This window comes from Pelecanus crispus, chromosome Z (assembly GCF_030463565.1).
Source record: "Pelecanus crispus isolate bPelCri1 chromosome Z, bPelCri1.pri, whole genome shotgun sequence".
Classification (NCBI taxonomy): Eukaryota; Metazoa; Chordata; class Aves; order Pelecaniformes; family Pelecanidae; genus Pelecanus; species Pelecanus crispus.
Window position 1 is genome coordinate 86,757,157 of NC_134676.1, and position 26,337 is coordinate 86,783,493.

Sequence of the window (26,337 nt, forward strand, 5' to 3'; positions counted from 1 at the left end):
CCCATCCCACCTTCATCCCATCCCATCCTGTCCCTGGCTCCATCCCATCCCCATCTCCCCCAATCCATCCCATCCCATCCCATCCCATCCCATCCCATCCCATCCCATCCTATCCCATCTTCATCCCATTCCCATCCCTGTCCCCATCCCATCCTGTCCCTGTTCCCATCCCATCCCCATCCCACCCAATCCCATCCCATCTCCATCCCATTCCCATCCCTGTCCCCATCCCATCCTGTCCCTGTTCTCATCCCATCCCCATCCTATTCCTATTCCCATTCCCATTCCCATCCCATAGAACCTCTCTGGGCAACCTGTGCCTGTGCTTCACCACCCCATCCCCACCCCATCCCATTCCCATCCCCATCTCATCCCAATCTCCATCTGCATCCCATCCCCATCCCTATTCCATCCTGTCCCTGTTCCTATTCCATCCCATCCCAATCCCCATCCCTTCTCCCATCCCCATCCCAGTCTCCATCCCTATCCCCATCCCATCCCAACCCATCCCTGTTTCTATCCCATCCCTGTTTGTATCCCATCACCATCCCATCCCCATCCGTTCTCCCATCCCCATCTTCACCTCTGTCCCCATCCCATCCCATCCCATCCCTATCCCCATCCCATCCCAATCTCCATCCCTACCCTCATCCCATCCCCCTCCCAATCCCTTCTCCCATCCCATCCCATTCCATCCCATCTCATCTCATCCCATCCCTTTTCCTATCCCATCCCTATCCCATCCCAATCCAGTCCCTGTTCCCATCCCATCCCATCCCATCCCATCCCATCCCATCCCATCCCTGTTCCTATCCCATCCTCATCCCATCCCATCCCCATCCCTTCTCCCATCCCCATCCTACCCCATCCCATCCCACCCCATCCCAATCTCCATCCCCATCCTCATCCTATCCCATCCCAATCTCCATCCCTATCCCCATCCCACCCTATCCCATCCTGTCCCCATGCCCATCCTCATCCCATCCCATCCCCATCCTGTCCCTGTTCCCATCTCATCTCTTTTCCCATCCCATCCCATCCCATCCCATCCCATCCCAATCTCCATCCCTACCCCAATCCTGTCCCACCCCACCCCACCCCACCCCACCCCACCCCCCCATTCCCGCCCCGCTCCCCCCGCCGGCCGGCGCAGCCAGGTCCCACCCGCTCTCTACAGTCGCTTTATTGGGGGGTTGGGGCTGTGCGGGGACATCACCGGGACGCGGGGGGACCCCAGGGCGGGAAGGCACTGGGGGGGGGGGGCCGCCGGGCCCCCCGCCCTGCCCCCCGCCGCGTCCCTCCATCGGCTCCGCCAGGGCCCCCCCCACATCCCGGGGTCCCCCCTCCGTATCCCGGGGCGCGGCCGTCCGTCCTGCCCCGGCTCTACTTATTCTTCTTGAAGAAGCTGAAGCGTTTCTCCCGCTCCTTCTCCTTCCCCTCGCGGGCGCGGGGGCCGGCGGGGCCCTCGGCGGGCGGCGGGGCGGGGGGCATGCTCATGGCCCTCGTCACCCCCTTCCCGCCCGCCGCCGGCCCCCCCGGGCCCTCCCGCGGCCCCGCCGGCGCCAGGGCGGCCGCTGCCTGGATCACCCGCAGCCAGGAGCTCATCTCCGCCTGCGGGGAGGGCGGCACCGGCCTCAGCGGGCGGGAGAGCGCGGGCGAGGGTGGGCGAGGGCGTGAGAAGGCGGGCGAGGGCGTGAGAAGGTGGGCGAGGGCGTGAGAAGGTGGCGAGGGCGGGTGAGGGTGTGCAAGGGCATGAGAAGGTGGGCGAGGGCGTGCAGGGGTATGAGAAGGTGGGAGAGGGCGTGAGGTGTGCGAGGGGCGTGAGAAGGCGTGCGAGGGCGGGCAAGGGTGTGTGAGGGCGTGAGAAGGTGAGCAAGGGTGTGCAGGGGTATGAGAAGGTGTGCGAGGGCGTGAGAAGGCGTGCGAGGGCGGGCGAGGGTGTGTGAGGGCGTGAGAAGGTGAGCAAGGGTGTGCAGGGGTATGAGAAGGTGTGCAAGGGCGTGAGAAGGTGTGCGAGGGCGTGAGAAGGCGTGTGAGGGCGGGCGAGGGTGTGTGAGGGCGTGAGAAGGCGGGTGAGGGCGTGAGAAGGTGTGCGAGGGCGTGAGAAGTGGGTGAGGGCGTGAGAAGGTGTGCGAGGGCGGGCAAGGGTGTGTGAGGGCGTGAGAAGGCGGGCGAGGGCGTGAGAAGGTGTGTGAGGGCGTGAGAAGGCGGCGAGGGCGTGAGAAGGTGTGCGAGGGCGTGAGAAGTGGGTGAGGGCGTGAGAAGGTGTGCAAGGGCGTGAGAAGGTGTGCGAGGGCGAGAGAAGGCGGCGAGGGCATGAGAAGGTGGGCGAGGGCGTGAGAAGGCGTGCGAGGGTGTGAGAAGGCGTGCGAGGGCGTGTGAGGGCGTGAGCAGGCAGGTGAGAGTGTGAGAAGGTGTGCGAGGGTGTGCGAGGGCATGAGAAGGCGTGCGAGGGTGTGAGAAGGTGTGCGAGGGCGTGAGAAGGTGGCGAGGGCGTGAGAAGGTGTGCGAGGGCGTGAGAAGTGGGTGAGGGCGTGAGAAGGTGTGCAAGGGCGTGAGAAGGTGTGCGAGGGCGTGAGAAGGCGGGCGAGGGCGTGAGAAGGTGTGCGAGGGCGAGAGAAGGCGGGCAAGGGTGTGAGAAGGCGTGCGAGGGCATGAGAAGGCGTGCGAGGGCGTGAGAAGGCGTGCGAGGGCGTGGTGAGGGCGTGAGCAGGCAGGTGAGAGTGTGAGAAGGCGTGCGAGGGCATGCGAGGGCATGAGAAGGCGTGCGAGGGTGTGAGAAGGTGTGCGAGGGCGTGAGCAGGCAGGCGAGAGTGTGAGAAGGTGTGCGAGGGCGTGCGAGGGCGTGCGAGGGCGTGCGAGGGCGTGCGAGGGCATGAGAAGGCATGCAAGGGTGTGAAGGCGTGCGAGGGCGTGCAAGGGCATGAGAAGGCGTGTGAGGGCGTGAGAAGGCGTGCGAGGGCGTGCAAGGGTGTGAGAAGGTGGGCGAGGGCGTGTGAGGGCGTGCTGCATGGCCACATGGCACACATGGGGTGTTTGCACGGCTGTTACACGCATGGCTGCACATGTAAGGGTGTGTATCCCTGGCTGCCCACGCGTGTCTGCACGTGCACTCCTGTTCCCACGCCTCCCCACGCGTGTCTGCACACGCACTGGGTTCCCATGCCTGCCCATGCGTGTCTGCACATGCACTGGTGCTTCCCATGCCTCCCCACATGTGTCTGCGCGTGCACTGGTGTTCCCACACCTCCCCATGCGTGTCTGCGTGTACACTGGTGCCCCCACGCCTCCCCACACATGACTGCGTGTACACTGGTGCCCCCACGCCTCCCCACACATGACTGCGTGTACACTGGTGCCCCCACGCCTGCCCACGCGTGTCTGCATGTGCACTGGTGCCCCCACGCCTCCCCACGCATGTCTGTGTGTGCACTGGTGCCCCCACGCCTCCCCACGTGTCTGCACACGCACTGGTGCCCCCACGCCTCCCCACGCGTGTCTGTGTGTACACTGGTGCTCCCACACCTCCCCACGTGTCTGCACACGCACTGGTGCCCCCACACCTCCCCACATGTGTCTGCGTGTACACTGGTGCTCCCACACCTCTCCACGCGTGTCTGCGTGTACACTGGTGCCCCCACACCTCCCCATGCGTGTCTGTGTGTGCACTCCTGTTCCCACGCCTCCCCACATGTGTCTGCACATGCACTGGTGCTCCCATGCCTCCCCACGCATGTCTGCACATGCAGTGGCGCTCCCACACCCACCCACGCGGTGTCTGTGTGTGCACTCCTGTTCCCACGCCTGCCCACGCGTGTCTGCATGTGCACTGGTGCCCCCCACGCCTCCCCACGTGTGTCTGTGTGTACACTGGTGCCCCCACGCCTCCCACGCGTGTCTGCGTGTACACTGGTGCCCCCACACCTCCCCATGCGTGTCTGTGTGTGCACTCCTGTTCCCACGCCTCCCCACATGTGTCTGCACATGCACTGGTGCTCCCATGCCTCCCCACGCATGTCTGCACATGCAGTGGCGCGCCCACACCCACCCACGCGTGTCTGTGTGTGCACTCCTGTCCCACGCCTCTCCACGTGTGTCTGCGTGTACACTGGTGCCCCCACGCCTCCCCACGCGTGTCTGCGTGTACACTGGTGCCCCCACACCTCCCATGCGTGTCTGTGTGTGCACTCCTGTTCCCACGCCTGCCCACGTGTGTCTGCACACGCACTGGTGCTCCCACACCTCCCCACGTGTCTGCGTGTACACTGGTGCTCCCATGCCTCTCCATGCGTGTCTGCGTGTACACTGGTGCTCCCATGCCTCTCCACGCGTGTCTGCGTGTACACTGGTGCCCCCACACCTCCCCATGCGTGTCTGTGTGTGCACTCCTGTTCCCACGCCTGCCCACGCGTGTCTGCACACGCACTGGTGCTCCCACACCTCCCCACGTGTCTGCGTGTACACTGGTGCTCCCATGCCTCTCCATGTGTGTCTGCGTGTACACTGGTGCTCCCATGCCTCTCCACGCGTGTCTGCGTGTACACTGGTGCCCCCACACCTCCCATGCGTGTCTGTGTGTGCACTCCTGTTCCCACGCCTGCCCACGCGTGTCTGCACACGCACTGGTGCTCCCACACCTCCCCACGTGTCTGCGTGTACACTGGTGCTCCCATGCCTCTCCATGTGTGTCTGCGTGTACACTGGTGCTCCCATGCCTCTCCACGCGTGTCTGCGTGTACACTGGTGCCCCCACACCTCCCCATGCGTTGTCTGTGTGTGCACTCCTGTTCCCACGCCTGCCCACGTGTGTCTGTATGTGCACTGGTGCCCCCACGCCTCCCCACGTGTGTCTGTGTGTACACTGGTGCCCCCACGCGTGTCTGCATGTGCACGCGTGTCTCGCAGCCGTCCCGGCGCAGCCCCTCACCTCGTCCTTGGCCTGGAAGAGATACTCCTTGCCGTCACTCAGCCTGGGGGGGGGGGAGAACAGGACAGAGGGTTCAGGGCTGAGCCCCCGCACACGCGTGTGCCCCGCGTGTCCCCGCCAGGGCATCCCTACCCCAGCTTGAAGACGTGCTTGCGCTTCTTGTAGTGGAGGGCGGGGTGGCAGCGGGCGCCGCGCAGGCTGGCGGGGGGCTCGCCGGGTAGGCCGCCCCGGCCCCCGCGCTCTTGGCGTCCTTGTAGAAGCCCAGGCTGGCGCCCCGCAGCACGCAGTACACGCTCTGCCACGACCTGGGGGGCACGCCGCGTCACGGGGGGCACGTGGGGCGGGATGGGGGGACACGGGGCTGCTGGGGGGGACGTGGGGCGGGATGGGGGGACGGGGGGCGTAATGGGGGGACACGGGGCTGCTGGGGGGCACGCTGCATCACGGGGGAGCACGCCGCGTCCCGGGGGGGGGACGTGGGGCGGGATGGGGGGACACGGGGCGTAATGGGGGGGACACGGAGCTGCTGGGGGGACGTGGGGCGGGATGGGGGGACGGGGGGCGTAATGGGGGGACACGGGGCTGCTGGGGGGCACGCTGCATCACGGGGGAGCATGCCGCGTCCTGGGGGGGGACGTGGGGCGGGATGGGGGGACACGGGGCGTAATGGGGGGGACGTGGGGCGGGATGGGGGGACGGGGGGCGTAATGGGGGGACACGGGGCTGCTGGGGGGCACGCTGCATCACGGGGGAGCACGCCGCGTCCCGGGGGGGGGGACGTGGGGCGGGATGGGGGGACACGGGGCGTAATGGGGGGGACGTGGGGCGGGATGGGGGGACACGGGGCGTAATGGGGGGACACGGAGCTGCTGGGGGGGACGTGGGCGGGATGGGGGGACGGGGGGCGTAATGGGGGGACACGGGGCTGCTGGGGGGCATGCCGCGTCACGGAGGGGGACGTGGGGCGGGATGGGGGGACGGGGGGTGTAATGGGGGGACACGGAGCTGCTGGGGGGGGACATGGGGTGTAAGGGGGGGACACGGAGCTGCTGGGGGGGACGTGGGGTGGGATGGGGGGACACGGGGCGTAATGGGGGGGACACGGAGCTGCTGGGGGGGACGGGGGGCGTAATGGGGGACACGGGGCTGCTGGGGGGCATGCCGCGTCACGGAGGGGGAAGTGGGGTGGGATGGGGGGACGGGGGGTGTAATGGGGGGACACGGAGCTGCTGGGGGGGGGACATGGGGTGTAAGGGGGGGACACGGAGCTGCTGGGGGGCACGCAGTGTCACGGGGGGACGTGGGGCGGGATGGGGGGACATGGAGCTGCTGGGGGGGACGTGGGGTGTAAGGGGGGGACACGGAGCTGCTGGGGGGGACACAGAGCTGCTGGGGGGGACACGGGTCTGCTGGGGGGGATGTGGGGCATATGGGGGGGACACGGGGCATAATGGGGGGGACATGGAGCTGCTGGGGGGGACATGGGGCGTAAGGGGGGGGACACGGGACTGCTGGGGGGGCACAGGGCGTAAGGGGGGACACGGGGCTGCTGGGGGGGGACACAGGGCATAAGGGGGGGCACGCGGCATCACAGGGGGACATGGGGCGTAAGGGGGGGTATGTGGGGCGGGATGGGGGGGACACAGGGCTGCTGGGGGGACACGGAGCTGCTGGGGGGGGACATGGGGTGTAGGGGGGGACACAGGGTGTAAGGGGGGGACACGGAGCTGCTGGGGGGGACATGGGGTGTAGGGGGGGACACGGGGTGTAAGGGGGGGACACGGAGCTGCTGGGGGGGACATGGGGTGTAGGGGGGGACACGGGGTGTAAGGGGGGGACCGGAGCTGCTGGGGGGGACATGGGGTGTAGGGGGGGACACGGGGTGTAAGGGGGGGACACGGAGCTGCTGGGGGGGGACATGGGGTGTAGGGGGGGACACGGGTGTAAGGGGGGGACACGGAGCTGCTGGGGGGGACATGGGGTGTAGGGGGGGACACGGGGTGTAAGGGGGGGACCACGGAGCTGCTGGGGGGGACATGGGGTGTAGGGGGGGACACGGGGTGTAAGGGGGGGGACACGGAGCTGCTGGGGGGGACATGGGGTGTAGGGGGGACACGGGGTGTAAGGGGGGGACACGGAGCTGCTGGGGGGGGGACATGGGGTGTAGGGGGGGACACGGGGTGTAAGGGGGGGACACGGAGCTGCTGGGGGGGACACGGGGCAGAAGGGGGGGCACGGGGCGTAAGGGGGGGACACGGCACCACGGGGGGGACAGAGCCTGGGGGGGGCACAGCTCGGGGGGGGGCCATGGCACCATGGGGGGCCCAGACCCGGGGGGGGGGGGGGGGGGGCGGGCCGTGCCCATGTAAGGGAGGGGCGTGGCCAAAGGAGGGTGTGGCCAAGGGGGCGTGGCCATGGGAGTGTGGCCAAGGGGGCGTGGCCTGGGAAGGGGTGTGTCCCTGTGGGGCGGGGTCAGGGTGGTGGCGCACGTGGCCACACGCAGGGGGTGTGGCCTGTGTGGGTGTGCCCGAGGGGGTGTGGCCTGATGGGGTGTGGCCCGATTGGGGTGTGTCCGAGAGGGGTGTGGCCTGTGTGGGTGTGTCAGAGGGGTGTGGCCCGTGTGGGCGTTGTCCAGGGTGTGTGTGGCCTGATTGGGTGTGTCCGAGAGGGGTGTGGCCTGTGAGGGCGTGTCCAGGGGGGTGTGGCCTGATTGGGTGTGGCCTGATTGGTTGTGTCCAAGACGGGTGTGTCCTGTGTGGGCGTGTCCCGTGTGGGGGTGTGTTCAAGAGGGGTGTGGCCTGTGTAGGCGTGTCCAAGAGGGTGTGGCTTCTGTGGGCGTGTCCGAGGGGGTGTGGCCTGGGTGGGTGTGTCCGGCGGGGGGCGTGGCCTGTGTGGGTGTGTCCAGGGGGTGTGGCTGTGTGGGCGTGGCCGGGGTGTCAGAGGGGGTGTGGCCTGTGTGGGTGTGTCCGGGGGGGGTGTGAACTGTGTGGGTGTGTCTGGGGGGGTGGCTGTGTGGGCGTGTCCAGGGGGGTGTGGCTGTGTGGGCGTGCCCAGGGGTGTCTGAGGGGGTGTGGCCTGCGTGGGCGTGTCCGGGGGGGCGTGGCCTCACCTGTTGGGAGCCTTCTTGCCCTGGGCCTCCATCTCGTGCTTGCGGCAGAGCCCACCCTCCAGGCTCTCGGGGGGCGGGGGGGCGCGGGGCGGCAGCGTGGCCGCAGGGCTAGGTCGGGGGCGCGACCCGGCCGCACCCCCCCGGCCGCCCCGGGGAGACCCCCCGGGCTGGGACCCCGCTCCCGCGCCCCATTGCTCAGCCCGGCCCCGCCGGCACCTGTGGGGGGGGACACAGGGGGGTGTGGGTCCCCTCCGGGGCGGTGGGGGGGCACACAGAGGCGGCCGGGGGTCTGTCCCCCGCCCCGGCACGGGGGTCCTGGCATTTTGGGGGGGGGGGGGGGGGGGGTTACCTGGGGCGCGGCGCTGTCGGGGCCGATCCCGTTGACGGCCGGCGGCTCCGGCTGGTGGCTCGGCAGGGCCGGGGCCCTGGGGGGGGCACGGGGGTGGGCGAGGGCTGGGGACCCCCCCATCACCCCGGGACCCTCCCGGCGCCCTCCCCCCGTGGCCCCTCTTTCCCCAGGCCCCCCACGTCCCCTCCGTCCCCTCAGCACTTGCACGTGTCTCCTCTGCCCCCCAAGGTCCCCTCTGCCCCCCAAGTCCCCTCTGCCCCCCACATCTCCTCTGCCCCCCCCGTGTCTCCTGTGCCCCCCGCATCTCCTCTGCCCCCCAAGTCTCCTCTGCCCCCCAAGTCTCCTGTGTCTCCCTGTGTCTCCTGTGCCCCCCAAGTCCCCTCTGCCCCCCAAGTCTCCTGTGTCTCCCCCCGCATCTCCTGTGTCCCCCCGTGTCCCCTCTGTCCCCCAAGTCTCCTGTGCCCCCCCCGTGTCTCCTGTGCCCCCCCCGTGTCTCCTGTGCCCCCCCGTGTCTCCTGTGCCCCCCTCATGTCTCCTGTGCCCCCCCGCATCTCCTCTGCCCCCCCACATCTCCTGTGCCCCCCACGTCTCCTGTGCCCCCCCACCTCTCCTGTGCCCCCCCCGCATCTCCTGTGCCCCCCCCGCATCTCCTGTGCCCCCCCGCGTCTCCTGTGCCCCCCACATCTCCTGTGCCCCCTGCGTCTCCTGTGCCCCCCCTGCATCTCCTGTGCCCCCCCCACATCTCCTGTGCCCCCCATGTCTCCTGTGACCCCTCATGTCTCCTGTGACCCCTCATGTCTCCTGTGCCCCCCGCATCTCCTGTTCCCCCCATGTCTCCTCTGCCCCCCCGCGTCTCCCGTGCCCCCCTCATGTCTCCTGTGCCCCCCCGCATCTCCTGTGCCCCCCATGTCTCCTGTGCCCCCCTCATGTCTCCTGTGCCCCCCCGCATCTCCTGTGCCCCCAAAGTCTCCTGTGCCCCCCATGTCTCCTGTGCCCCCCAAGTCTCCTGTGCCCCCTTCATGTCTCCTGTGCCCCCCCATCTCCTGTGCCCCCCCTTCCCTCCAAGCCCCCAATACCCCCCCGACCCCCCCCCAATTCCCACATCCCCCCCCCCAGGACCCCCATAGCCCCCCTTACCCCCGCTCCCCAATGTACCCAGGGTCTCCTGCCAGCACCCCCTACCCCCCATATCCCCCCCCATGGCCCCCACCCTCCCAAGCCCCCCCAGACCCCCATGTTCCCCCCCCCCAACCCCTCTGGACCTGAATGTTCCCCCCAACCCTCCCAGACCCCAACGTCCCCAACATGGGGGACCCCCGCGTCCCCCCAACCCGTGCCCCGTCCCTCACCGCTGCGGCTCCTCGGTCCCCACCCCATTCGGGGCGTTGGGGGGCACTGACGTGGGGGCCCCCCCGGCCTCAGGCTGCGCCGGGGGGGGCGTGGGCAGCCTCCTCTTCCTCGCCTCCTCCTCCTCACGCCGCCGCCGCTCCTTCTCCTCCAGCTGCAAGGGTTGGGGGGGACGGACACGGAGGGGGGGTCAGCGCCTGCACCGAGCGCGCCGGGGCTCAGCCGGCGGCGGCGTGCCCCCCCCCACCGCCACGTCCCCCTCCTCACCGTGGTGAGGCGTTCCAGGGCGGCGAAGCGATCTTCCCAGGCGGCGGCCGCTTTTTGGAAGCCCTGATGGCGTTTGATGAGGTTCTCCACTTCGGCCACGCTGCTCCCCAGCTCGGCCGAGCGGACCAAGGGCTCCTGGCTGGAAAGCCAGGCCTCCGCCATGCTGGCGTCCCGCCCGAACATCAGCACCTCCAGCACTGCGGGGAGACGGCGGACGCGTGGGCACGGAGCGGGCCCGGGCGGACGGACGCACACGGCGCGGACCCGCGTGTCCGGACAGGTGCGGCATGGACCCAGGTGTCCGGACAGATGCGACATGGATCCGGGTGTCCGGACAGATGCAACATGGACCCAGGCATCCGGATGGACACCATGTGGACCCAGGCATCCAGATGGACATGGCATGGACCCAGGTATCCGGATGGACACCGCGTGGACCCAGGCATCCGGATGGACACCGCGTGGACCCAGGCATCCGGATGGATACCGCGTGGACCCAGGCATCCGGACAGATGCGACATGGACCCAGGTGTCCGGATGGACACAGAGTGGACCCAGGCATCCAGATGGACACGGCATGGACCCAGGCATCCAGACAGATGCGACATGGATCCGGGTGTCCGGATGGACACGGCATGGACCCAGGCATCCGGATGGACACAGCATGGACCCAGGTATCCGGACAGATGCGACATGGATCCGGGTGTCCAGATGGACACGGCATGGACCCAGGCATCCGGACAGATGCGACACGGATCCAGGTGTCCAGATGGACACCGTGTGGACCCAGGCATCCGGACAGATGTGGCATGGACCCAAGCGTCCGGATGGATGCGGCATGGACCCAGGCATCCGGATGGACACGGCATGGACCCAGGCATCCGGACAGATGCGGCATGGACCCAGGTGTCCGGATGGACGCGGCATGGACCCAGGTGTCCGGATGGACACGGCATGGACCCAGGCATCCGGACAGACATAGTGTGGATCCAGGCATCCGGACAGACGTGGCGTGGACCCGGGTGGCCGGGTGGGCACGGAGTGGACCCAGGCATCCCGATGGACGTGGTGTGGGCCCAGGTGTCCAGCTGGACACGGCATGGACCCAGGCATCCGGATGGACATGGTATGGACCCAGGTGTCCGGACGGACATGGCGTGGATCCATGCGTCCGGAAGGACACAACATGAACCTAGGCGTCCGGACAGATATGGCATGGATCCAGGTGTCCAGATGGACACAGCATGGACCCAGGCGTCTGGACAGACACGGTGTGGACCCAGGCATCCGGACGGACACCGCTTGGACCCAGGCATCCAGACAGATAAGGCATGGATCCAGGTGTCCGGACAGACACGACATGGACCCAGGTGTCCGGATGGACACAGCGTGGACCCAGGCATCCGGACAGATGCGGCATGGACCCAGGCGTCTGGACAGACGCGACATGGACCCAGGTGTCCGGACAGATACGGCATACATCCAGGTGTCCGGATGGACACGGCGTGGATCCAGGCATCCAGACGGACGTGGCATGGACCCAGGCGTCCGGACAGATGCAGCATGGATCCAGGCATCCAGATGGACGCAGCATGGACCCAGGCATCCAGACGGACACTGCATGGACCCAGATGCCCAGATGGACATGGCATGGACCCAGGCGTCCGGACAGACACCGCGTGGACCCAGGTGTCCGGATGGACACAGCATGGATCCAGGCATCTGGACAGACACCATGTGGACCCAGGCATCCAGATGGACACGGCACGGACCCAGGCATCCGGACAGACACAGCGTGGACCCAGGCATCCGGACATGGACCCCGGTGTCCGGACGGACACAGTGTGGACCCAGGCATCCGGATGGATGTGGCATGGACCCAGGCATCCGGATGAACACGGCATGGACCCAGGCATCCGGATGGATGTGGCACAGACCCAGGTGTCTGGACGGACACGGCGTGGATCCAGGTATCCGGACAGACATAGCATGGACCCAGGTGTCTGGACAGACACCGCGTGGACACCGCGTGGACGCAGGCATCCGGACAGATGCGACATGGACCCAGGTGTCCGGATGGACACCGCGTGGACCCAGGCGTCCAGATGGACCCGGCCCCCCCCAGCCCACCCAGGGATCCCCCCGACACCGCGCTTACCGATCTGCAGCCAGTCCATCTTCTCCTTCCAGCGATCGCCGATGTCCCGGCGGCGTTCCTGCAGCTGCGAGAGCTTCTCCGAGATCTGGGGGTGCAGGGGGTGAGTGCGCGGAACGGCCCGGGGGTGTGGGGATGGGAGATGGGGATGGGGATGGGGAGAACATGGGGATGGGGACACAGGGATGGGGACAGGGAGAACATGGGGATGGGGATGGGATACAGGGGTGGGGACAGGGAGATGGGATGGGGACACAGGGATGGGGACTGAGATATGGGGATGGGGACACAGGGGTGGAGACAAAGATATGGGGATGGGGACACAGGGATGGGGACACGGATGGGATGCAGGGATGGCGACAGACATGGGGATGGGGACTGAGATACGGGGATGGGGACAGGGATAGAGGGATGGGGATATGGGGATGGGGACACAGCGATACAGGAATGGGGATGGACATGGGGACATGGGGATGGGGACACAGGGATGGGACATGAGGATGGGATACAGGGATGGGGATGGGGACACAGGGATGGGGACACAGGGATAGGGAATGAGATATGGGGATGGGGACAGGGATAGAGGGATAGGGATGGACATGGGGACATGGGGATGGGGACACGGGTAGAGACAGATATGGGGACAGGGGTGGGGACACAGAGATGGGGACAGAGACATGGAGACAGGGATGGGGGGACAGAGATGGGGATGCAGGGACAGGGACACAGGGACACGGAGATGTGGATAGGGACACCGGGGTGACAACAGGGATGGGGACACAAGCATGGGGACAGAGGTACGGAGATGTGGATGGGGACAGGAGGACAGGGACGGGGACATGGGGATGGGGACACGGGGATGGGGACACGGGGATGGGGACAGGGACGTGGAGATGGGACGGGGACACGGAGATGGGGACACGGGGATGGGGACAGGGATACAGGGATGGGGACAAGGACAGGGACATGGGGATGGGGACGCAGGGATGGGGACAGGGACATGGAGATGAGACGGGGAGATGGGGACGCGGAGATGGGGACACAGGGATGGGGACAGGGATACAGGGATGGGGACAGACATGGGGACACGGGGATGGGGACACAGGGATGGGGACAGGGATACAGGGATGGGGACAGACATGGGGACACGGGGATGGGGACAGGGATACAGGGATGGGGACAGACATGGGGACATGGGGATGGGGACACAGGGATGGGGACAGGGACATGGAGATGAGACAGGGAGATGGGGACGTGGAGATGGGGACACAGGGATGGGGACAGGGATACAGGGATGGGGACAGACATGGGGACACGGGGATGGGGACACAGGGATGGGGACAGGGATACAGGGATGGGGACAGACATGGGGATACGGGGATGGGGACACAGGGATACAGGGATGGGGACAGACATGGGGACATGGGGATGGGGACACAGGGATGGGGACAGGGATACAGGGATGGGGACAGACATGGGGATACGGGGATGGGGACAGGGATACAGGGATGGGGACAGACATGGGGACATGGGGATGGGGACACAGGGATGGGGACAGGGATACAGGGATGGGGACAGACATGGGGATACGGGGATGGGGACACAGGGATACAGGGATGGGGACAGACATGGGGACATGGGGATGGGGACACAGGGATGGGGACAGGGATACAGGGATGGGGACAGACATGGGGACACGGGGATGGGGACAGGGATACAGGGATGGGGACAGACATGGGGACACGGGGATGGGGACACAGGGATACAGGGATGGGGACAGACATGGGGACATGGGGATGGGGACACAGGGATGGGGACAGGGATACAGGGATGGGGACAGACATGGGGACACGGGGATGGGGACACAGGGACGGGGACAGAGATGTGGGGACAGGGACATGGAGATGGGGATGCAGAGCTGGGGACACGGGGATGGGGACACAGGGATGGGGACAGGGATACAGGGATGGGGACAGACATGGGAACATGGGGATGGGGACAAAACGGGGACACGGTGGGGACACGGTGGGGACATGGGGAGAGCCGCACCTTGTCGGCAGCGTAGTGGCCCTTGTCGAGCAGCGCGGTGCCCATGGCCACGCAGGCGTCGAAGCTGTCGGCCCGCGCCTCCACCTCCGCCTTGATGCTCTGATGATTCTTGATCACCAGGTCGGCCGAGGACACGTCCCTGCGCCGGGGACGGGGACACGGTCAGCGTCCCCGCGGTGCCGCCGCCGGCCCGGCACGCCTCACCCCGCCGCCGCCGCGGATCCCAGCTCACCGCGGGCGCTCCTGGCCCTCGATCTGCAGGCGGACGCCGTCCATCCAGAGCAGCAGGTCCCGCACCGCCCGCAGGAAGCGGAATTTGTCGACGGTGTCGAGGAGCAGCCGGCGCCGGCCCTGGCTGCTGCCGCACAGCTCGGCCCAGGCCTCGCTCACCGCCTGCTCGTGCCGGCGGATGTCGGCCGCCTTCTCCCCGGCGTACGCCTTCTCCAGCCGCGCCGCGTCCTCCTGCACTTGGCGCACCTGCGGGCACGCAGGAGGTGAGGCTGCGCCGTGCCGCGCTGCGTCGTGCCGTGCTGCGCCGTATGGTGCCGTGCCGTGCCACGCCGGGCCGTACTGAGCCACACCGCGTGGTGCTGTGCTGCACCGTGCCGTGCCGCACAGGGCTGCACCGTGCCGGGCTGCACCGTGCCGTGCCGCACAGGGCTGCACCGTGCTATGTTGCACCATGCTGTGCCGTGCAGAGCTGCACCGTGCCGTGCCACACAGGGCTGCACCGTGCTGGGCTGCACCATGCTGTGCCGCACAGGGCTGCACCATGCCGGGCTGCACCGTGCCATGCCACACAGGGCTACAGTGTGCCATGCTGCAGCGTGCCGTGCCATGCAGAGCTGCAGCGTGCCGGGCTGCACCATGCCATGCCACACAGGGCTACAGTGTGCCATGCTGCACCGTGCCGTGCCATGCAGAGCTGCAGCATGCCGTGCTGCACCGTGCCGTGCCACTCAGGGCTGCAGCGTGCTGTGCTGCAGCGTGCCGTGCCACGCAGGGCTGCACCATGCCGTGCTGCAGTGTGCCGTGCCATGCAGAGCTGCAGCGTGCCGTGCTGCACCGTGCCGTGCCACACAGAGCTGTGCCGCGCTGTGCTATGCCACGCAGAGCTGCACCGTGCCATGCCGCACCATGCTGTGGTGCACAGGGCTGCACCGTGCCGGGCTGCACCTCGCCGTGCCACGCAGGGCTGCGCCGTGCCGTTCCACACTGCGCCACGCTGTGCCGCACCACACCATGCTGCTGTGCTATGCAGGGCTGTGCTGTACCGGGCTGCACTGTGCTGTGCCACGTGCCATGCTGTGCCATGCTGCACCATGTAGGGCTGCACTGTGCCATGCTGCACCGTGCCGTGCCACGCAGGGCTGCATCATGCTGTGCTGCAGCGTGCTGTGCCATGCAGAGCTGCACCGTGTCGTGCTGCACTGCACCGTGCCACGGAGAGCTGCACCGTGCCATGCCATGCAGGGCTGCACCATGCTGTGGTGCATCATGCCGTGCCATGCAGGGCTGCACCGTGCTGTGCTGCACGGTGCCATGCTGTGCTGCACTGCGCCATGTCACACTGTGCCACGCTGCACCTCACTATGCCGCGCAGGGCTGCGCCGGGCCGTTCCACACCGCGCCACACTGTGCTGCACCACACCATGCTGCCGTGCTATGCAGGGCTGTGCTGTACTGGGCTACACCATGCTGTGCCACGTGCCATGCTGTGCCATGCTGCACCATGCAGGGCTGCACTGTGCCATGCTGCACCGTGCCATGCTGCACCGTGCTGTGCCACTCAGGGCTGCACCGTGCTGTGCTGCCCTGTGCTGTGCCATGCAGAGCGGTACTGTGCCATGCTGCACTGTGCCGTGCCACTCAGGGCTGCACCGTGCCATGCTGCACCGTGCTGTGCCACGCAGAGCTGTGCCGCGCTGTGCTATGCCATGCAGAGCTGCACCGTGCCATGCCGCACCATGCTGTGGTGCACAGGGCTGCACCGTGCCGGGCTGCACCTCGCCGTGCCACGCAGGGCTGCGCCGTGCCGTGCCACACCGCGCCACGCTGTGCCGCACCACACCATGCTGCTGTGCTATGCAGGGTTGTGCTGTACCGGGCTGCACCGTGCTGTGCCATGTGCCATGATGCACCGTGCTGTGCCACGCAGGGCTGCACTGTGCCATGCTGCACCGTGCCGTGCCACGCAGGGCTGCATCATGCTGTGCTGCCCTGTGCCGTGCCATGCAGAGCTGCACCGTGTCATGCTGCACTGTGCCGTGCCACATAGGGCTGCACCGTACCATGCCATGCAGAGCTGCACTGTGCTGTGCTGCACTGCGCCGTGCCACGCAGGGCCGCACCGTACCATGCCATGCAGGGCTGCATCATGCTGTGGTGCATCATGCCGTGCCACGCAGGGCTGCACCGTGCTGTGCTGCAGCGTGCCGTGCTGTGCTGCACTGTGCCATGTCACACTGTGCCACGCTGCACCTCGCTGTGCCACGCAGGGCTGCACCATCCCGTGCTGTACCGTGCCATGTTGCACCGTGCCGTGCCATGCAGAGCTGCACCATGCCGTGCTGCACCGTGCCGTGTTGCACCGTGCCGTGCCACGCAGGGCTGCACCGGGCCGTGCCACGCAGGGCTGCACTGTGCCGTGCTGCCCTGTGCTGTGCCACGCAGAGCTGCAGCATGCCGTGCTGCAGCGTGCCGTGCTGCACTGCGCCATGTCGCACTGTGCCATGCTGCACCGTGCCGTGCCACACAGGGCTGCACCGTGCCGTGCTGCACTGTGCTGTGCCATGCAGAGCTGCACCATGCCGTGCTGCACCGTGCCGTGCTGCACCGTGCCATGCTGCTTCCTGCCGTGCCGTTTCACGCCACGCCACACCGTGCCATCCCGTACTGTACCGCGCCGCCGTCCCCCCCGCCACGCCGCGCCGTTCCCGGTGCCGCGCCGGCTCACCTGGGCGCTCAGGGCCTGGATGTCATGCTCGTAGGCGGTGTGCATGCGCTGCATGGCCTCGGCCGTGTTCAGGTCGCGGCCCACCTCGTCCGGCAGCTGCTTCTGCTTGTGCTGCACCTGGCCCAGGGTCTCGCGGGCGTCGTGGTAGAAGCGGTGCAGCTCGTAGGAAGCCGCCAGCATCTGCGACCGCGTGTCGATCAGCTCCAGCAGATCGGCCCAGGCCTCGTTCAAGCCGTCCTTCCACTCGGCCACCGTGGCGTTCTCCGAGTGCCCCGCCGCGATCAGCGCGTCCGCCAGCCCATTGACGCCGTCCACCCGCTCCTGCCCGATGCTGCTGGTGTCCCGCGAGAATTCCCTGAACTTGTCCCGCAGCATCTGCGGGGGGAAAGCGGACCAGCCGTGTCGGGGATGGCGAGGAGGGGACGTGGGGACGCCCCGGCGCCCTCCCGCCCCGTCCCCGCACCGTGACGTGCTCGTAGTCCTGGCCCAGCTCGTGGGAAGCGGCCACCACCTCCCGCTCCGAGATCCACTGCTCCAGGTCGTCCACGTCGCGTTTGAGCTGGCAAAGCCGCTGGTGCTCCTGCAGCACGGCCCGGCGCTCCTCGGCCAGGTCCTTCAGGCTGGCGTAGAGCTTGTCCACCTGGCCCTGGCGCAGCGTCAGCCGCTCGCTGCGGGCACGGCGGCCGTCAGCTCCGGCGGCACCGGGCACCCGCTGCCGGGGGACGATGTGGGCGGGCGGGGGAGGTGGTGGGGGATGCAGGGTCCTCATGGGGTGACGGACGTGGGGACGGGAGATGGCAGTGGGGGACACAGGGTCCTCGTGGGGTGACGGACGTGGGGACGGGAGATGGCGGTGGGGACACAGGGTCCTCGTGGGATGATGGACATGGGGATGGGAGATGGCGGTGGGGACACAGGGTCCTCGTGGGATGATGGACATGGGGTGGGAGATGGCGGTGGGGACACAGGGTCCTTGTGGGGTGACGGACGTGGGGACGGGAGATGGTGGTGGGGGACACAGGGTCCTCGTGGGATGATGGATGTGGGGACAGGAGATGGCAGTGGGGACACAGGGTCCTCGTGGGATGATGGACATGGGGTGGGAGATGGTGGTGGGGACACAGGGTCCTCGTGGGGTGACAGATGTGGGGATGGGAGCTGGCAGTGAGGGACACACAGTCCTTGTGGGACAATGGACATGGGGATGGGAGATGGTGGTGGGGCACACGTGGTCCTCGTGGGGTGATGGACATGGGGACAGGAGATGGCAGTGGGGACACAGGGTCCTCGTGGAATGCACGTGTGGTGGCAGATGGCAGCAGGGGTCATGGTCCTCATGGGATGATGGACGTCGGGTGGGAGATGGCGGTGGGGACACAGGGTCCTCTTGGGTGACGGACGTGGGGATGGGAGATGGTGGTGGGGACACAGGGTCCTCGTGGGATGATGGATGTGGGGACAGGAGATGGCGGTGGGGACACAGGGTCCTCGTGGGATGATGGACATGGGGTGGGAGATGGCGGTGGGGACACAGGGTCCTCGTGGGGTGACAGACGTGGGGACGGGAGATGGCGGTGGGGACACAGGGTCCTCGTGGGATGATGGACGTGGGGACAGGAGATGGCGGTGGGGACACAGGGTCCTCGTGGGGTGACAGACGTGGGGACGGGAGATGGCGGTGGGGACACAGGGTCCTCGTGGGGTGACGGACGTGGGGACGGGAGATGGCGTTGGGGACACAGGGTCCTCGTGGGATGATGGATGTGGGGACAGGAGATGGCGGTGGGGACACAGGGTCCTCGTGGGATGGTGGACGTGGGGACGGGAGATGGCGGTGGGGACACAGGGTCCTCGTGGGATGGTGGACGTGGGGACGGGAGATGGCGGTGGGGACACAGGGTCCTCGTGGGATGGTGGACGTGGGGACGGGAGATGGCGGTGGGGACACAGGGTCCTCGTGGGATGGTGGACGTGGGGACGGGAGATGGCGGTGGGGACACAGGGTCCTCGTGGGATGGTGGACGTGGGGACGGGAGATGGCGGTGGGGACACAGGGTCCTGGTGGGGTGACGGACGTGGGGACGGGAGATGGCGGTGGGGACACAGGGTCCTCGTGGGGTGACGGACGTGGGGATGGGAGATGGCGGTGGGGACACAGGGTCCTCGTGGGATGGTGGACGTGGGGACGGGAGATGGCGGTGGGGACACAGGGTCCTCGTGGGGTGACAGACGTGGGGACGGGAGATGGCGGTGGGGACACAGGGTCCTCGTGGGGTGACGGACGTGGGGACGGGAGATGGCGTTGGGGACACAGGGTCCTCGTGGGGTGACGGACGTGGGGACGGGAGATGGCAGTGGGGGACACAGGGTCCTCGTGGGGTGATGGACATGGGGTGGGAGATGGCTGTGGGGACACAGGGTCCTCGTGGGATGGTGGACGTGGGGTGGGAGATGGCGGTGGGGACACAGGGTCCTCGTGGGGTGACGGACGTGGGGACGGGAGATGGCGGTGGGGACACAGGGTCCTCGTGGGGTGACGGACGTGGGGACGGGAGATGGCGGTGGGGACACAGGGTCCTCGTGGGATGGTGGACGTGGGGACGGGAGATGGCGGTGGGGACACAGGGTCCTCGTGGGGTGACGGACGTGGGGACGGGAGATGGCGTTGGGGACACAGGGTCCTCGTGGGGTGACGGACGTGGGGACGGGAGACGGTGGTGGGGACACAGGGTCCTCGTGGGATGGTGGACGTGGGGACGGGAGATGGCGGTGGGGACACAGGGTCCTGGTGGGGTGACGGACGTGGGGACGGGAGATGGCAGTGGGGACACAGGGTCCTCGTGGGATGATGGACATGGGGTGGGAGATGGTGGTGGGGACACAGGGTCCTTGTGGGGTGACAGATGTGGGGATGGGAGATGGCAGTGAGGGACACACAGTCCTTGTGGGACAATGGACATGGGGATGGGAGATGGTGGTGGGGCACACGTGGTCCTCGTGGGGTGATGGACATGGGGACAGGAGATGGCAGTGGGGGACACAGGGTCCTCGTGGAATGCACGTGTGGTGGCAGGTGGCAGCAGGGGTCATGGTCCTCATGGGATGGTGGACGTCGGGTGGGAGATGGCGGTGGGGACACAGGGTCCTCGTGGGGTGACGGACGTGGGGATGGGAGATGGTGGTGGGGACACAAGGTCCTCGTGGGGTGACAGACGTGGGGACGGGAGATGGCGGTGGGGACACAGGGTCCTCGTGGGGTGATGGACGTGGGGACGGGAGATGGCGGTGGGGACACAGGGTCCTCGTGGGGTGACAGACGTGGGGACGGGAGATGGCGGTGGGGACACAGGGTCCTCGTGGGGTGACGGACGTGGGGATGGGAGATGGCGGTGGGGACACAGGGTCCTCGTGGGATGATGGACGTCGGGTGGGAGATGGCGGTGGGGACACAGGGTCCTCGTGGGGTGATGGACATGGGGTGGGAGATGGCTGTGGGGACACAGGGTCCTCGTGGGATGGTGGACGTGGGGTGGGAGATGGCGGTGGGGACACAGGGTCCTCGTGGGATGGTGGACGTGGGGACGGGAGATGGCGGTGGGGACACAGGGTCCTCGTGGGATGGTGGACGTGGGGACGGGAGATGGCGTTGGGGACACAGGGTCCTCGTGGGGTGACGGACGTGGGGACGGGAGACGGTGGTGGGGACACAGGGTCCTCGTGGGATGGTGGACGTGGGGACGGGAGATGGCGGTGGGGACACAGGGTCCTCGTGGGATGGCGGACGTGGGGACGGGAGATGGCGGTGGGGACACAGGGTCCTCGTGGGGTGACGGACGTGGGGACGGGAGATGGCGTTGGGGACACAGGGTCCTTGTGGGGTGACGGACGTGGGGACAGGAGATGGCGGTGGGGACACAGGGTCCTCGTGGGGTGACAGACGTGGGGACGGGAGATGGCGGTGGGTGCCGTGCAGTCCCCGTGATCCGCCGCCGGCGGGGCCGGGGGGTGTCAGGGGCCGCCCGTCCCCCGTGGGCCGCTGCCGGCAGACCCCGGGGACGTCACCCACCTCTCGGGGTGCCCGCTGGCCACCATGTCGCGGCTCTGCGCCGAGAGCTGCTGCACGGCGTGAGCGTAATCTCGCAGCGCCTGCTCCAGCACCAAGTGCTTGCTGACCATGGCCTGGGCGCCCAGCTCGTCCTGGGGAGGGGGTGACAGAGGCTCAGGGTGGGGGGGACACGGGGCTAGGGGGGGGCCACGCCGCCCCGGGGGGCCGCACCTTGGCCTTCTCCTGGGCCATCATGTGCAGCTCCTGCTCGCCCATCCACGCCTCGGCCTCGGCGGCGTCGCAGTAGAACTGCTGAGCGGCGTGCGCCCGCTCCAGGCGCTGGTGCCGCAGCTCCGCTTGCAGCCGCAGCTCCTGCCAAGCTTCTCGCAGCTCCCGCACCCGCTCGGCCGGGCCCGAAAGCCCCCCGCGTCGCCCCAGCAGCTCCTCCACCCGCCGCTCGTGGCCCTGCAGCTCCTTCTGCAGCGTCTGGGGTGGCCGAGGGGGGAAATGCGTGGGGTGAGCGGGCGGGTGAACCCCGGGAATGGCCGGAGCCCTTCGGTGGGTGTCCCCGGGGAATGGCCGGACCCCTTCGGTGGGTGAACCCCGGGAATGGCCGGAGCCCTTCGGTGGGTGTCCCCGGGAATGGCCGGAGCCCTTCGGTGGGTGAACCCCGGGAATGGCTGGACCCCTTCGGTGGGTGAACCCCGGGAATGGCCGGAGCCCTTCGGTGGGTGTCCCCAGGGAATGCCCGGACCCCCCCCAGGGAATGGCCGGACCCCCTCGAGGGGCGGCGGTGGGTGAACCCTGGGGAATGGCCGGACCCCCTCGAGGGGTGGTGGTGGGTGAACCCCGGGGAATGGCTGGACCCCCTCGAGGGGCAGCGGTGGGTGAACCCCGGGGAATGCCCAGACCCCCTCGAGGGGTGGGTGTGGGTGGGTGTCCCCAGGGAATGCCTGGACCCCCCCCCAGGGAATGGCCGGACCCCCTCGAGGGGCGGCGGTGGGTGAACCCCGGGGAATGGCTGGACCCCCTCGAGGGGCGGTGGTGGGTGGGTGTCCCCCAGGGAATGCCTGGACCCCCCCCAAGGAATGCCCGGACCCCCTCGAGGGGCGGTGGTGGGTGTCCCCCGAGGAATGGCCGGACCCCCTCGAGGGGCGGTGGTGGGTGTCCCCCGAGGAATGGCCGGACCCCCTCGAGGGGCGGTGGTGGGTGTCCCCCGAGGAATGCCCGGACCCCCTCAAGGGGCGGCGGTGGGTGTCCCTGGGGAATGGCCGGACCCCCTCGAGGGGCGGCAGTGAGTGAACCCTGGGGAATGGCCGGACCCCCTCGAGGGGCAGCGGTGGGTGAACCCTGGGGAATAGCCGGACCCCCTCGAGGGGCAGCAGCAGCTGCCAACCCCCCCCCCAACTCACCTGGTTCTTCTTTATGAGGAGCTGGACGGAGGGCAGGTCCTTGCCGTGGTCGGTGGACACAGCCAGGGCTCTGCGCTCCTTCACCCACAGCTGGGGGAGACAAGGGGTCAGGGACGGTGTGGGGTCCGCGATGGTGTGGGGTCCGCGACGGTTTGGGGTCCGCGATGGTGTGGGGTCCGCGACGGTTTGGTGTCCGTGACGGTTTGGGGTGGGCGATGGTTTGGGGTCTGTGACAGTTTGGGGTCTGCAACGGTTTGGGGTCTGTGATGGCTTGGGGTCTGTGATGGTTTGGGGTCAGCGACGGTTTGGGGTCAGCGATGGTTTGGGGTCAGCGACGGTTTGGGGTCTGCAACAGGTTGGGGTTGGCGATGGTGTGGGGTTCACGACGGCTTGGGGTCCGCGATGGTTTGGGGTCCGCGACGGCTCGGGGTCCGTGATGGCTCGGGATCTGCGGTGGTTTGGGATCAGTGATGGTTTGGGGTCTGCAATGTTTTGGGGTCTGCGATGGTTTGGGGTCTGCAACGGTTTGGGGTCCGCGACGGTTTGGGGTCCGTGATGGTGTGGGGTTGGCAACGGTTTGGGGTCTGCGATGGTTTGGTGTCTGCAATGGTTTAGGGTCTGTGACGGTTTGGGGTCCACGATGGTTTGGGGTCCATGTTGGTGTGGGGTTGGCAACGGTTTGGGGTCTGCAATGGTTTGGGGTCCGCGACAGCTTGGGGTTCGCAATGGTTTGGGGTTCACAATGGTTTGGGATCCACAACGGTTTGCAGTCTGTGACGGCTTGGGGTCCACAACAGTTTGGGGTCCGCGACGGTGCGGGGTCCGTGATGGTTTGGGGTCCGCGATGGTTTGGGGTCCGCGACGGTGTGGGTCAGGGATGCCGAGGATCCCCGGGGCCCCCTCCCGTGGCCGGGCACCCACTCACGATCTCGTCTTCCAGGTGCCGGTGGAACTGGTGCTCCTCCTTGGAGGCCAGGAGCTTCCGGCAGCGCTCCCGCAGCGGCTCCCGTAGCCCCAGGAACTGCTCCTCCACGGCCCGGACCTGCCCCAGCACCTCGGCCGCGCTGGCGTCCTCCCGGCTGAGGGCCTGCGCCTGCGCCCGGATCGCCTCCACCTCCTTCTCTCGCAGCGCCGTCTGCTTCTCCAGCATCTGCCCGGGGCGCGGGGAGGGTGAGCGACGCCGTGCCGGGAACCCCCGGCCTGTCCTGGGCACCCCGCTGGGCCGGGCACCCTTCCCTGGGCACCCCTGGCCCCCGCACCCCAGCCCCTGCACCCCAGCCCCTGCACCCCATCCCCTGCACCCCGTCCCCCTGGACCCCATCACCTGCGCCCTCTCCCCCTGCACCCCATCCCCTGCACCCCCATCCCCTGCACCCCATCCCCTGCACCCCATCCCCTGCACCCTCTCCCCCTGCACCCCATCCCCTGCACCCCATCCCCTGCACCCCATCCCCTGCACCCCGTCCCCCTGGACCCCATCCCCTGCGCCCTCTCCCCCTGCACCCCATCCCCTGCACCCCCATCCCCTGCACCCCATCCCCCGCACCCCATCCCCCTGGACCCCATCACCTGCGCCCTCTCCCCCTGCACCCCATCCCCTGCACCCCCATCCCCTGCACCCCATCCCCTGCACCCCATCCGCCTGGACCCCATCCCCTGCACCCTCTCCCCCTGCACCCCATCCCCTGCACCCCATCCCCTGCACCCCATCCCCCTGGACCCCATCACCTGCGCCCTCTCCCCCTGCACCCCATCCCCTGCACCCCCATCCCCTGCACCCCATCCCCTGCACCCCATCCCCTGCGCCCTCTCCCCCTGCACCCCATCCCCTGCGCCCTCTCCCCCTGCACCCCCATCCCCTGCACCCCATCCCCCTGGACCCCATCCCCTGCACCCCGTCCCCGCAGCCCCCGTCCCGGCGCCGGGCTGCACCTGCTGTTTCTTGAGCAGGATGTTGACGCTGGTGAGGTCCTTGCCGTAGTCGTCGGAGCGCAGCTGGGCGCGCACGCCAGCCAGCCAGCCCCGCAGCGCCGCGCAGGACTGGGCGCACAGCTCGGCGCGATCGGCGTCGAACAGGCGCCGCGCCTTCGTCCGCGTGGTCGACTCCAGCTCCTCCCATAACCCCCGCAGAGCCGCCAGCTTCTCCGTCACCACCGCTTCCAGCTCCGGTTTCGCCGATGCCAGCTGCCGGCCCTCCTGCCGCGGGGATGCCGGCGTCAGCGGGGCCGTGCCGGAGCGGGATTCCGGCGTCCCCGGCTTCGCCGCAGCCTCACCTTCTCCATTTTCTCCAGCCAGCCCTTGTTGGCGGCCAGCTCGGCCGCGAAGGCCTGGTGCTTCTGCCACTTGGTGTGCAGGTCGCGGGCCTCCTCGTAGGAGACGTCCTGCGCCGTCAGCATCTTCTCGTTGATCCAGAGCGTCAGCTGCCGGCCGAGAGCGGGGCCGGGGCCGTCACGCCGTGCCGGATCCATCCCGGCCCTCTTCCCATCCCATCCCCATCCTGTCCTTGTTCCCATCCCATCCCGTCCTTGTTCCCATCCCCATCCCATCCCAATCTCCATCCCTGTTCCCATCCCATCCCCATCCCGTCCTTGTTTCCATCCAATCCCATCCCATCCCATCCCATCCCATCCCATCCCATCCCATCCCATCCCATCCCATCCCCATCCCGCCCTTGTTCCCATCCCCATCCCATCCCCTCCCATCCCCATCCCGTCCTTGTTCCCATCCCATCCCATCCCATCCCATCCCATCCCATCCCATCCCATCACATCCCCATCCCGTCCTTGTTCCCATCCCCATCCCATCCCATCCCATCCCATCCCATCCCATCCCATCCCGTCCTCGATCCCATCCCCATCCCATCCCATCCCATCCCACCCCATCCCATCCCATCCCCATCCCGTCCTTGTTCCCATCCCCATCCCATCCCATCCCCATCCCACCTCACCCCATCCAATCCCATTCCCATCCCATCCTGTCCCTGTCCCCATCCCATCCCATCCCATCCCATCCCACCCCATCCCATCCCATCCCCATCCCATCCCATCCCATCCCATCTCTTTTTTCCATCCCCATCCCATCCTGTCCCTGTTCCCATCCCACCCCATCCCACCCCATCCCCATCCCCACCCCATTCCCACCCCACCGCCCCGCTCCGGAGCCCCGCGCTCACCTCCTGCCCATCCTGCAGGAACCGCTGCAGCTCCCAGTTATCCCGCAGCCGCCCCAGCAGCTCCTGGGCCGTGTCCCGGTTCCGCCGGTGCCTGCGGCCAGGCCGGGGGGTGAGGGCTGGGCCGGGGGTCCCGGCGCCGGGGCTGGGCCGCCCGGGGGGGGTCCCCTCACCTGCTCTCCACCGAATCCACCGTCTCCTGCACCTTGTCGGCGTGGAGGCTGCCCTCGGCTACCAGCTTACGGCCGGTGGCCACCAACCCCTGGACGCGTTCCCCGTTGGCTTCCATGGTGGCCATGAAATCCTCGTGTTTTTTGACGGAAGCCTCGGCTCCTGGCAGCGTGCCGGGCATTTCCGTGTGCGATAGGGCGTACTCCTACGCAAAAAAAAAACCCTGAAAAGCCCGAACCGGCGTCACCGCCGGCTCCTCCGGCACCCCAGGATTGTTGTTCCCATCCCATCCCATCCCATCCCATCCCACCCCATCCCACCCCATCCCATCCCATCCCATCCCAATCTCCATCCCTGTTCCCATCCCATCCCCATCCCATC

General features: G+C 68.1%; 1 protein-coding gene across 1 annotated transcript in view; it reads right to left on the reverse strand.

Annotated features, from left to right (window-relative positions):
• Positions 1-1,383: 1,383 nt before the first annotated feature.
• The window catches only part of SPTBN2 (spectrin beta, non-erythrocytic 2), a gene marked incomplete at its 5' end in the record, with an annotated part of 41,441 nt that continues 16,487 nt past the window's right edge, over positions 1,384-26,337 (reverse strand). The window contains 23 exon segments of the mRNA XM_075727140.1: positions 1,384-1,611; positions 4,928-4,970; positions 5,060-5,144; positions 5,147-5,232; positions 8,037-8,205; positions 8,208-8,234; positions 8,237-8,252; positions 8,386-8,461; positions 9,735-9,886; positions 10,000-10,196; positions 12,158-12,242; positions 14,204-14,342; positions 14,436-14,680; positions 17,160-17,534; positions 17,623-17,827; positions 21,226-21,356; positions 21,436-21,690; positions 22,617-22,706; positions 23,542-23,766; positions 24,549-24,812; positions 24,890-25,036; positions 25,789-25,879; positions 25,959-26,161. Of these exon segments, the coding sequence (XP_075583255.1) occupies positions 1,384-1,611; positions 4,928-4,970; positions 5,060-5,144; positions 5,147-5,232; positions 8,037-8,205; positions 8,208-8,234; positions 8,237-8,252; positions 8,386-8,461; positions 9,735-9,886; positions 10,000-10,196; positions 12,158-12,242; positions 14,204-14,342; positions 14,436-14,680; positions 17,160-17,534; positions 17,623-17,827; positions 21,226-21,356; positions 21,436-21,690; positions 22,617-22,706; positions 23,542-23,766; positions 24,549-24,812; positions 24,890-25,036; positions 25,789-25,879; positions 25,959-26,161 (3,534 nt within the window).